General features: G+C 39.4%; 1 protein-coding gene across 4 annotated transcripts; it reads left to right on the top strand.

Moving 5' to 3' along the window:
• Window positions 1-214: 214 nt before the first annotated feature.
• On the top strand, window positions 215-12,813 carry LOC128859837 (akirin). 4 transcript variants are annotated; one of them, XM_054096943.1, is made up of 4 exons: window positions 215-408; window positions 6,581-6,892; window positions 6,979-7,338; window positions 11,122-11,360. In XM_054096943.1, coding segments are annotated over exons 2-4 (600 nt in total). In that variant the 5' UTR covers window positions 215-408; window positions 6,581-6,654; the 3' UTR covers window positions 11,124-11,360. The 4 variants fall into 4 exon arrangements, with proteins under 4 accessions (XP_053952918.1, XP_053952916.1, XP_053952914.1 ...); XM_054096941.1 differs by lacking the exon at window positions 11,122-11,360 and adding an exon at window positions 11,943-12,813 and having other exon boundaries at window positions 216-334; XM_054096939.1 differs by lacking the exon at window positions 11,122-11,360 and adding an exon at window positions 11,943-12,813 and having other exon boundaries at window positions 216-408.
• The last annotated feature ends 236 nt before the right edge of the window (window positions 12,814-13,049 follow it).

Raw genomic sequence — 13,049 nt, 5'->3', positions numbered from 1 at the left:
TCCTGCCTTTGCTTGTTTTGTGTTGGCGAGGGACCTGACATCAGACGGGTCAAAATTGTAAAAAGTAAAGTAACTGTTTTGGCAAGGCGCCACCATCAGTACTCATTCCTTTTGCATCATGCAGATATAAGAAAAATGCTTAAAAAGCGATGTAAACATAGTATAAAAGTTAGGCGATTGCAACCCTGCCCTCTGAAAGTGATTTCTTCGTTCATTATATTCTACAGCAATCCGAAATTAGTCGTCGAACGTCGTCACCAACTTTCATTGTGTTAAAATTTGCTACAAAATTTCCGAGAGTTAAAAAAGAAAAAAGCATTTTTCACCATCGTAGGCAAGTGTAGAATTATAAAAACTTTAATTTAACTGTGCATTGAAGTGGCCTTTGAGTTATATGTTGAACGAAAGGTAAACAATTGATTTTCCAAATTAGTCAATTTGTGAAATAAAGTAATCAGAGAAAACGCTATTAAAACGGTTGAAGAGGAAACGTAAATGAGGGTCGTGCGTTGGTGAGAACAAAGTAGATATTTCAATCATTTTTATTCCGATAAAAATGTGCATTTATGGTTTCAATAATTAAAAGCGTATGTATATATATATATATATATGCGATCGTACATCATGTATATCTGTACATATATGCATTTGGTGTGGTTAGGTTTAGCATCGAAAAAATTCATATGTAAACCCGTCAAAGTTCCAACATTGTGTTATATACACATGTATATACATACGTGAATGTAGTCGCATACCAAAAAACACAACATGTTTAGGAAATATTTCCACTGATGCATTGGGTGGAGCTGAATTCCATAATTTCAATGGAAGCAAATTAGATAAATTATTTAGTTTTAAATAATTAGGGGAGTGAATATTCATTAATCCGTATATTACAATTGGTAACAATGAGCAGTTTGCTTACCTGCAATTCAATGGTTAACGAATTCCTTCGTTCGGCTTGATCCAATTCTCCTTTAAATACTTCTGATGATTATCTAGTTTGGCACGTGTGCCAAAATTGGTCAAAAATAGTCGATATGCGTACCAATCGACGAGTTTTGGTCACAATATAATATTCAAAAAGTGGGGCGTAATTCTTTTGAACCGTTCAAAAGTTATTAGCAAAAAACAATTCCGTAGAATTGGTAGTTGTGCACCAAAATGCCGGGGAAATATTCAGTATAATGTAACACGCTTTGAAGAAAAGGATGTAAAGGGGGGATAGAGGGGTGTATCGCCATCTTAAAACTGAAAACTGCACCCTCTGGAGGCTTATGGTTTTTAAGTAAATTATTAAAGTTGTGCAATTTATCGAAAAGTTGGTGTTGCCAGACACCTCAATTAGAGAAAGAAGTTTGTATGCAGAGACTGGAAGGATGTTTGTGAATCTGCAGTATTTTTGGGACGGATTTGATATGATGTAACATGGGCAATTTTAGACAAAATATTTATAATGACTTATTTAATGAAACTTGGTGGAAATATTGGGGAGTGGTTTAGGAACAAGCATTATAACTCCCAATTGTTCCGGAAATAAGAGTTCTGTAATTATTTCCCTTTAAAGTGCCACCTGGAACCTCACTATAGTTTGGCACATTATACAATAATATATTTTTTTTTTCTAAACATCACTTAAATTCACAAAAAATACACTCATACTCGTGATTTACTTATGTTTATGCTTGCATTTCAATGAAAAACGCAAATACCTGTACCAATATTACCACTTTCCAATTTTAAATGAGAATAGGAATTCATTGGAATTGACAACAATATAATGTTGCCGGATGCCTGGAAATGAAAATAAAAATATGAACAAAAATGAAGTATTTCATTTCAGTGTTGATGATGGGGATGGGGGTTATTGTGCATCTTTACTGCACACATGCATATGATGCTTTAATTTTTGGTTTAATGGTTTTAACGCGGAAAGGAGTTCTACGTAAAAATACTCTGGATGGCGTAGCCGGAGTTGGACTGATGAGGGTTTATTTTTTTAAAGCGCCGCCGGGGGCCCCCGTGCGTAAAATATTTCTAAGCAAAAATTCTACATATTAAAAAAAATGATTCTAGAGGACACTCCTGTAAAATTCAATTTTATATGTTAATATTTGCAAAAATGTCTCTCAATTCTAAACTAAAGCAAAAACTTCTGCAGATTTACAAACAACCTTCCAGAGAACGTCCCTGTAATATTGTAATTGAGGATTTATGGGCAATTTTTGAGCGAAATATAAGAAAACATCACCTAAGCAATCGATAGGATTTAGGGACTTACCTTATACGATACACTAGACAGGGCTAGTGTACTGGGGCGGCAGCCCTTGGTCGGGAAGAAAAACCCGAGTCATTCCGGTAACTTCCTTCCTTCCTTGCAGTATCGTCTCATCGATGAAGGAATCGACCGCAGGGACAGCACCTTAGAATGTCAAGGCAAAGCTGTCCGGTCAGGCGATTTCGAGCCCGAAATATTTAACGTATATACACCCCCTGTCACCTGCTGCCCGGCAGGATATCACCCTGATATAGGTGCGCTCATCAGAGGTGAAAACCGATTGGTTGTAGGTGACTTTAATGCGCATCACGATCTTTGGCATTCAAGCCTGCCAAATGATCGTAGGGGACAGCAATTGGCAGAGCAGATAGACGACTCGACATTCAGCACTGTGAACGACGACGCCCCCACCAGGGTAGTGGGCAACTGTAGCAGCTCGCCTGACCTAACAATAGCTAGCGCGGGTCTGATAAATAGCATAACGTTGCGACCTATGCTATCGCTTGCATCAGACCACTTGCCCATTATCGTCTCGATTGAGAGACCTGCCGACTTCGTTTCCGCGAATCACCGGTCCTACTTTAACTTTAAAAAAGCTAATTGGGCCGGCTTCACGGAATTCACCGAGGACACCTTCGCCGCTCTTCCCATCCCCACTGACGTGCGCGTGGGCGAACGCGCATTCCGCAAGGTGCTCACAGCTGCTGCGGCTCGCTTCATCCCAGCTGGAAGTTATAAGGACATCCGTCCTCATTTCCCAGCAGAAGCAGCCAGTTTAGCGAACGAGCGTGGCCACCTACGCCAGGCCGATCCCGGGGATCCCCGCATAAGGGATCTCAATTTGGAGATCCGGCAACTGGTAAATCAACATAAGCGGACTAAATGGGTTGAGCACCTGAAGACTTGTAACCTCACCTCCGGTGTGAGTAAGCTCTGGTCCACCGTTAGGTCTCTGTCGAACCCGACGAAACACAACGACAAGGTGGCTATCACCTTCAACGGTTGTACTTCGTCGGACCCGAAGAGATACGCGAGCTATTTTAGCCGGCTGTTCATACTGCATCCTTCGGGCGACAGAACCGAACGACAGTGCGCCACTTACTTTCTCCGGAGATGAGGTTCAGGGGGCCATCAACAAGTCGAAATCATCGAAAGCCATTGGCCCTGACGGATTAGACGCGCTGATGCTGAAGCATCTGGACCCCTGGGAGTAGGATACCTCACAAGGGTCTTCAATTTGTCCCTGGCCACTCTCATCATCCCTGACAAGTGGAAAGCAGGGAGAGTGGTCCCACTACTGAAACCTGGGAAACTCGCCAACCAAGGGGAGTCTTATCGGCCGATAACTCTCCTTTCCCCAGTAGTGAAGACACTTGAAGCCCTCCTACTCCCTCTCTACACGACACACCTGGCCCCAGCCCCACATCAGCACGGATTCCGACGAGTGCACAGCACCACCACTGCACTCACCGCCATAAACGCCCAGATAAATCGCGGGCTTAACCAAAACCGCCCCTGCGAGAGGACTGTCCTAGTAGCGTTGGACCTAAAGAAGGCTTTCGATACAGTCAGCCATTCCACGCTACTAGATGATATTTATCAGTCGACACTCCCGCCAGGGCTGAAGAGGTGGTCCGCGAACTACCTGAGCGGTCGGCACTCGTCAGTGATTTTTCGAGATCAAATATCAAAGCAGAGGAAGATTAAGCAAGGCGTACCGCAGGGTGGTGTCCTTTCACCCTTGCTTTTTAACTTCTACATCTCGAAGCTCCCCCAACCACCAGCGGGAGTTTCCCTGATCTCATACGCTGACGATTGCACGATAATGGCGTCGGGCAATGACATCGATGGCCTGTGTTCCAAAGTGAACAACTACCTCACCGACCTTTCTCGCTTTTTCACTGCGAGGAATCGCCAACTTTCCCCCACCAAGTCCACGGCGACCCTTTTCACCACCTGGACAAAGGAGGTCAAGCTGTCCCTTAAGGTAAAAGTCGACGACACACCAATTCCGACTGTAAATAACCCCAAAGTTTTGGGTGTAACCTTTGACAGCTTGCTCTCCTTCTCTGCGCATACAACTGCAATTGCCACTAAAGTCCAAAATCGCAACAAGGTCCTCAAATCGCTGGCCGGCAGCACTTGGGGCAAAGACAAAGAACTGTTGCTTTCGACATTTAAGGCAATTGGCCGGCCGGTTCTAAACTATGCTGCGCCTGTCTGGTCGCCTGGAACTAGTGATTCGCAGTAGACAAAGCTTCAGACATGTCAAAATACCGCCATTCGGACAGCGACCGGGTGCCTCCTGATGTCTCCCATCCAACATCTACACAACGAGGCACAAATGCTCCCAGTTGCGGAGCACAACAAATTGCTCAGCAAGCAGTTCCTGCTGGGGTGTTACCGCAGGTTTCACCCCTGCAGACACCTGCTTGAGCCTGAGCCGCCTCCCAGGCACGTCAGGAGACACCTCCTTGACTACGCTGACGAACTCCAGGACAAAACTGACCGAAACCTACTGGACCGGACAGTATTTAGACAGTCAATAAACGACTTTCACCGGGAGACCGTTACCACCTTCATGAACTCCCGTCCCGTGAATGCCGTAATCGGAGTCCAACCACCACCTATCGCAGATGAAGAGCTCCAGCTTCCCCGTGAGACTCGTGTAACATTGGCACAATTACGTTCTGGATATTGTAGCAGGTTAAACTCCTACTTATCCAGAATTGACCCCGACATACCAAACACATGTCCGGCATGTGAAGGTACCCCGCACGACACTAACCACCTCTTCACATGCCCCCCTCAAACCGACTCATCTAACCCCCCTCTCCCTCTGGACCCAACCTGTCGAAACAGCATGTTTCCTGGGCCTACCCTTAGATGAGCTAGACGAAGACGACCGATGATATACTTACACTGACAGGGCTAACTATGCTGTTAAAACAACAACAACAACAACAACAAGGGACTTACCTTACTGGAACGACCCGGAATTTGAATATTTATACTGCTACAACAACAGGAATTTGTGGCCTTACAAGAGGAGTAGAAGAAAGTAACGCCTGAATATATCAAAAAACTTGCAGGCTATAGTCTCGGTTAAAATCAATTCTTTTTAAAGTTTGCCTAATTACATGAAATAAGCTGAAATGTCGTTTTACACTGCATTTTAATTCTATTTTAAATATTCTTCAATTAACGTTACTTTGAATTTATTTTCTGGTTTAGTTTTGTTGGTTTCAAGCTTTGTGGATATTAGAAATGTTAAATTACAGCTCTTCCTTGTACTTTTTGTATACGTGTTTTCTAACATACTCTTTTCGTTGCAAGATATTATTAAAGGATTCTTCCCGAAGAATATAGCACCTACATAAAGAAAGAGCAAGCGTGACGTACAAATACAATACATGGTACATAAAATGGGGGGAACGTAGAATATTTTTTAAGTGAAATGCGAATGGCTTTAATCAAGAGCAATAATTTCAAATCTGATTTCATCTCCAGGGGAGGTGTATGCTATCGGTATATGTACAGAGATAAACTTAGACAAGAATTTTTGGAATGATTCCTGAAAAACTGAATCTGTTAGGAACACACAGTCGCATCGGGCTAACATCGAAATTGGGACGCAAATCTTCGAAAATTCGGCCGGCCCCAAGGAAGACAAGCTGCGGAGCTAACAGAAAATCAAGAAAACTACGCAGACATAATAACTCACTGCTCAAAAAAGAGGTGAAGTGGATTCGGTTGTTACTTTGAGAGCAGTTTGTGAAAATCCCGCAAACTAAGAAACCATTAAAAATGTATCGAAAGAAAAATCTCTGATTAGGATGACTGCTAATGAGACCTTGTTGTTGTAGCAGCATAAACATTCCCCATACATATACGGGGAATGCATACATACATAACTCGGCCGTTCCGGTTACGCAGAACCGACTGCCGTGGGAACGAGGCCTTGTCTTTTCTTTTAGATAATAAGTAACTTTACGAAGGAGGAGTTCAAAATTTGTACCTTACATTATTATTTTTTACTTTAAATCTAGCCTATTTTCGAGTATAAGGCAAACTAAGCTGTAAGGATTTTGTTTAAATTCTAATTTTTTATGTAGTGTATTACCGTCGTTTCATTGTAAGACACCTGTGGAAGGAAGGAATGTACATTTAAGCCTTTTTCTTTTAAGTGATTTTTATTGGAAACCATTTTAAATTATTTACTTTGTCTGGTTGGTTTTGAACAAAATTGTTTTCTTCGATATTATTAGTATCATTTTACTATCACATTTTATATACTTATAGATTTTTATCCCGTGGCAAAAAATATATCATACAACAATAATATTAAGAACAGAAAAAACTATTGTTCATAAAAAATGGCCTGTGCAACACTCAAACGGACTCTAGATTGGGAAGCGCTAAATCAACGGCCTACAAAACGTAGACGTTGCAATCCGCTTGGCCAATCAACAGGAAATGGATCATCATCATTGCGCTCATCTTCAGTTGCCACCACTTCATATGATAACGTGCAAGGTCCCAGCGGAAGCCGCGTTTCAAAGGAACCTCAAATGAATCCATTCACAGAGTCCAATCTATCAAAAATATCACCAGGTAGGTATAGGTTTTCCGGGAAGATACTTGTAGAAATAAGCATAAAGTTTTTTCCGATATTTCATTGTTTGTATTATGTTATTTAGATAAAATAGCCCAGGATATTAGGGATGAAATCAAGCGACTGCACCGTTGTAAACGTCTCCAGTATTCATCGGCCACCATTGATGGTATGCAACAAGATTCAGAATCTAGCGGTTCTGAAATGGGCGCCGATAGTCCTCGTCGCCCAGACACTCCACCAAGCTTGGTGCGTAATCCAGAGAAAGCCCTTTTTACATTCAAACAGGTGCAATTGATATGCGAACGTATGCTGAAGGAGCGGGAAGATGAAATTCGTGAAAAATACAACGCCGTGTTGACTACGAAGCTCGCTGAGCAGTATGATGCGTTTGTGAAATTCACTTATGATCAAATACAGAGGCGCTATGAAGCCACACCAAGCTGTGAGTATAAATATAATAATATTTTAATATACGCAGAAGTAAATCGAATCGTATAGAAAAAGCGTAATGCGCTGAGCTAATAATAATGACCATCATCTTCATAAGCTGTTACCGAGTCTTTTACCACCTTTACGAACTCTCGCTGCCGATCCAATCACCTATCGCAGCATCATGAGACCCGCGTTATTCTGGCACAATTACGTTCTAGATAAAGTAGCAGGTTAAACTCCTACTCCGCATAACACTAACTACCTTTTCACATACCTTCTTTCAAAATTCTTTCATCTAACAACTCTTTCCCTCTGGTCTCGCTCTGTCGAATCTTGGGTCTAGCGTTATATGAGATAATGAGATAACCAACAACGACCCATAACTTCACTGCACAGGGGAGGATTTGGTAAACTGCTGCATTAGCAACAATCTTCATAAGAGAGACATTCGCTTTTTATCGTGTCACACTAAAAGTAATGTGACAAAATAGTTCAAAGGGGTGGGGTGTTAATTATATATAAAACTGGCGCGTATATCGTTTTTTTGGGTGGTTGACCGAGCTTCTCAAATTTTTTGTGCGTGTGTTGGTGTTCCGTAAATGGAAAGACCTACAGTTTTATACCGCGTCCGAATGCCAGATGATTTTTTATGAGGAGCTTTTCATGGCAGAAATGCAACCGGAGGTTTGCCATTGTCCGAGGAGGGGCGCCGATATCATAAAAACTTTTTTTTTATTAATTTTTTTTTCATGTCCACAATAGATTTCGAACCCAAGCACTAATTAGCACTCGATTTTTGTATTTGCTAAGAAAATTATATTTTTTCCTTTCATTTCTTACTTCAGTAATTTTTTCCGAGGAAATTATGGAAACAATTTGATCCTGTGCAATTGAGTGGGGTTTTAACGTATTTATCTTCGGAATTGTTTGATTGTGCCTTAACTGGGGTTACTAAAAAAATCAAATTGGATAGTCACGAGAGTCATATTTATGTTGCGCTATAAGGCTCAGAGGGAGCTCACAATGGAAGACTGTCACGCATGGACATTCAACCATCTTAGAGTCTTATACGGATGTACCCAGTGATTGTGATTATCACCCTCCCATTCTCTGCTTCGAGAGGAATTTCTTAATGAAAATCCCTTTTAGACTTGAAGGCTTGAAGAAGATCCATCACCCAAGACAACCGTTAAGATCTACACGGACGGTTCTAAAATGGACACCGGTGTTGGATCAGGGGTATATTGCGAAGAGCTTTCTATCAGTGAATCCCTGAAACTACCGGATCACTGTAGTGTTTTTCAAACGGCAATAAACGCTATTCATGAAGCCTTAAAATGGTTAGAGATAAACAGAATATCATCAACAGATATCTGCATTCTATCAGACAGCCAAGCTGCCCTACGGGCCCTGGATGCATTCCAAATAACATCAAGGAGTGTATTACATTGTCGCCAATCTCTCAATGAGATGGCCAAACAATATCGTATCATCTTATTCTTGGTTGCAGGCCTCAGATATACCAGGGAACTGTAGGGCTAATCAACTTGCAAGAGAAGGTACCTGTATGCCAAACACAAGTAATTTTATGGGATACCTCTCGCAACTTGTAAGCTTTTTATTAATGATCAGTTCTGTAAATCAAAGATGGATTAGTGTCAATACCTGTGAAATTGCTAGGCAAACTTGGCTAAGCCTAAATCTACGTCTGCCCAAGAATATTATAAGACCGTAGTAGAGGCCCTCACAGGACATGGTCTCATAGGAAATTAGGCGTTTACATGCATGATTTCTGTCGTAGCTGCAGGAATGAGAAGGAGTTGGTAATAATTCAACACCTTTTTTGCTCATGCCCGGCTCTAGCCAGAAGCAGGAACCGATATTGAAGATTCTAATTCTGAATATAGATAATCTATACACTTAAGGTATCAACAACCTTTTACGCTTTTTCAAAGGCTCAGGATGGTTAAATATGGAAAAGGAAATGTAGTCCAGCCCCTGCGGTTCACCACGGACCCATTTCGTGGTCTAAGTGGCATCGCTGTCTCTATGCGCGATGCGGCTGCCAGACCTAAGCTAACCTAACCTATGACATGTACGAGGTGTGTTCAAAAAATAAGGAGAATTTTAATTTTTCTCAAAAAATATTTATTTATTCATCAGTTTCTATTTTATCTCCTTCAAAGTAGTCTCCTTGTGCCAGCGTTTTTTCCAATCCTCCCAGCGGTTCTGATATGCACTTTTTGGTATGTTCTTGAGCCCTCTCTCAGTGATTCGGTTTTTATCTCTTCAATTATCGCAAAACGCCGTCCCTTCATGGGTCTCATCAATCTTGGGAACAGACAAAAGTTGCTGGGGCCAAATCTAGTGAATACGGTGGTTGAGGCATGATAACGGTGTTGTTTTTGGCCAAATAATCTCTCATAAATAAAGCTGAGCGAGCATAGTGCACCTGCTTATGGTGCCAATCCATACATTTTTTCACAATTCCGGGCGTTTTTTCGTATTGTTTCACTTAAACGGCGCAAGACTTTAAGGTAATACTCCTTACTAAGGTATGACCTTGTGGTAAGAACTCCTGATTCAGTAGACCATGGTAGTTGAATAAAACAGTGAACAAAACCTTGACATTTAATGGAACTTGGCGTGCTTTTTTTGGGACTTGGCTCTCCTGGACTCTTCCATTGGGACGATTGGGCATTGGTTTCGATGTCATTACCGTATACCCGTAATTCGTCACCAGTTATGAACCTTTTAAGTAAATCTGGATCGTTCACGTCATTCAATAATTCCTTAGAGATGCTCATGCGACGTTTTTTTTGATCAAAATTCAACAATTTTAGAAGGAACTTCTCTGCTACACGCTTCATTCCCAAAATTTCAGAAAAGATTGAACTGATACGCCGACATCGTCAGCGTCGAGAGCGAGCGTCATCATTCACATCATCTCGACCTTCTGTGAAAAGTTTGTACCACTTGTAAAAATTTTTTTGACTCAGAGTACTCTCACCGAATGCCACTTTCAACATTTCAAGTGTTTTTGAACACTTAATTTTTTACACAAAATTTTATGCAACTTCTTTGATCCATTTTTTTTTCGATAGTAGAAAATCGCCGAACATGCAAAGCACTTGTCTTATTTATGCCTCTCAAAAACAGAATAAACAGGTTATATTGCTAAAACCCGAATATATCTTCGAGACGAGTGTACCAACAAAAAAAAAAAAAAAAACTAATAATCGAAAGTCGAATGTACGTAGCCCGCGAAATTTGAAAATTCACCTAATTTTTTGAACACACCTCATAATGCTGGTCTAGAATTTTGAAAAAATCGAAAAATTTTTTTTTGTCTTAAAAGGTGCTTTAGGGTCTTAGAAATAATATAGCAAATGAGGGATGCCAGCAAAAATGTCTAAATGCCCAAATTTTTCATTCGACGGCAGTGCCTCGCAGGTATGCCCCGAACGCTATTTACAACTTTAAACGCGTTTTTCTCGAAATCACTTTTTTTAAACTGGCCGAAGACATAACTCGAACAAATCTTTACCGATTCTTACGAAATTTTGACAATACATTCGAAATACCTTTCTCCGGAGACGTACGTAGGATTTTTTATTTATATTACAAAGTTTTTTTTTTAAACAACAATTTTATGTCGTTCTTTATAGTGAAAATTGTAACTTTTTGTTCAAACGTGCACCATTTCGCGAAAAAACAAAATATCGAAAAAATCCTACGTACGTCTCTTTCTGTTGTTATATAGAAACTAAAAAAATTTTATTTTTTGATCCAGGACAAAAATTAAGGAGTTTACGTCTTCGGCAATGGACCCACTAGAAAAAAGGCGCCTTAGGAGAACTGCTGGACAGCGGCCATTTTGAAATTAATTCAGACGAAAAATTTTGTATTTGTACCATGAAAGCTATATTATTAAACCTATTTCACAGATTTTCGATTGATTCCTTTGTTGAGTCAAAATAAATTCATAAAATATGCCCATTTTTTGCGCTCTAGACCAGCTTCCCCCCTTAAAAATTCCATCTGCCGCAATTAACCTGGTAAGTGATTATGTCGTATATTTGCGTCAATTTCAAAAGTTCATTTTTTAGTTAATGTCGTATATGTGCGTCATGCCGAAAAAGGAAATTGCATTTGCTATGAAATTTAAAGTTAAGCAAAAAACGAAATTTTCCCTGTTATTTTGACATTGTAAAGTAAGCATGAACACTGAATTTCCTAATAATCGTTATCATAATCGTTCAGCCAGCGTGCACGGTGAATCCAATATTTGGCTGAAAACCGGTTTTGCATCGACAGTCTTCACTTGAAATTAATTCAACACAGTAAATCGAGCTGTCTAAGAAAAACTAATTGCTTAACAGGTTAAAACAGGCATCGTTTTGATCGAAATAAAATTAATCTTCGTATTTGAAATTTTTGTGGGAAGATACAAAAGTTATGATTATTTCCAGTCGCCATTTGTGGTAAGGGCTCAAGCCTCAGCCTATAATGTAACAGTTTCATGAGAATATGTTGGCTTTAAATAAACCGTTTTACTTTTTATTTTTTGTATAATATATGAGCGGTATTAATTATTTTTATTTATCATTTCAGATCTTTCATAATCGGACCTCAGGCGTACTTCATTACTAGTCGCTAAGATTTCATATTTGCATACATGAATTTTTTTGTTGAAAAAATACAAATACAACACTAAAATTCTCATCCTAACAATTGAACAAGAGAACTGAAGAGAAACATTGAAATATTCGATTCATTTAAGTAAAACGCCTGAATTATAAAAAAATGGATTAATTAACAGTTGCTGGCGTATTTAAGTTTTTACTTAAGTGCATTAAAACCAAATTAACATCTTGAGGAACCTTTTCAGTAAGGTACTTTTACTAAATATACTACTATGTTTAGAACAGATTATTTGCACACCCACGTAAACGGTTTGAAAGCGAATGTTTGGGAAAGAAAATTTAATATCGTAAGATTTAGAGACTGGGTTGTGAGCTCTAATAACACTTTGTGGTAGCTAATGCAATCTATTTACAGCTGAATAGTGTAGTAGTGGATTTTTTAAGTTCGAAATTATCGTTGAAAAATCGATTCTGACTACAAAGATATACGAGGAAATAAAATAAATGCTTATGAATTGGACTGAAGGAATAAAACCATCCAGTCATTCGCTCGCTTCCTTATTATTAGTACGCCGAACGTATGTTAAAGAAATTTAAAGGGTTTAGTAGTATATGGAATATTAAAGCAAATCACTTGTAAAAATAGAACTCAAAGATTTGAAAATCAGCCAAACTCGCATCAGAGAAAGCTACCAAAATTTGAAGTTAAAAGATACAACAAAGGACCAATACAACCAACAAATAAACAACAATTAAAAACCTCAGCATCAGTAAAAACATATAATTATATACACAAAAAAAAAAACTATATATTATATAAACTTAGTATAGTACAGATATTAGGTTAAACAAATTGAATTGATAAGAATATTATTATTTTAATAATAATGAAGATAAAAAGAAACATAAAGCTTTGAACTACACTCGTGAAGGCATTTATTTTGGAAAGTAGTCGTTGGTGGCAAATTACTTTCTTTTGGGTTGCTAAATATCTAATACTATCTATTCAAATGTTATTTAAAATAGTTTATGAGAATGCTTAAACATTGTAATTTTAAGTTTTCAGCGACTTTTT

This window comes from Anastrepha ludens, chromosome 4 (genome assembly GCF_028408465.1).
Source record: "Anastrepha ludens isolate Willacy chromosome 4, idAnaLude1.1, whole genome shotgun sequence".
NCBI classification, from domain to species: domain Eukaryota; kingdom Metazoa; phylum Arthropoda; class Insecta; order Diptera; family Tephritidae; genus Anastrepha; species Anastrepha ludens.
Note: the sequence above shows the minus strand (reverse complement) of the source record. Positions and strands in the feature narration are given on the sequence as shown.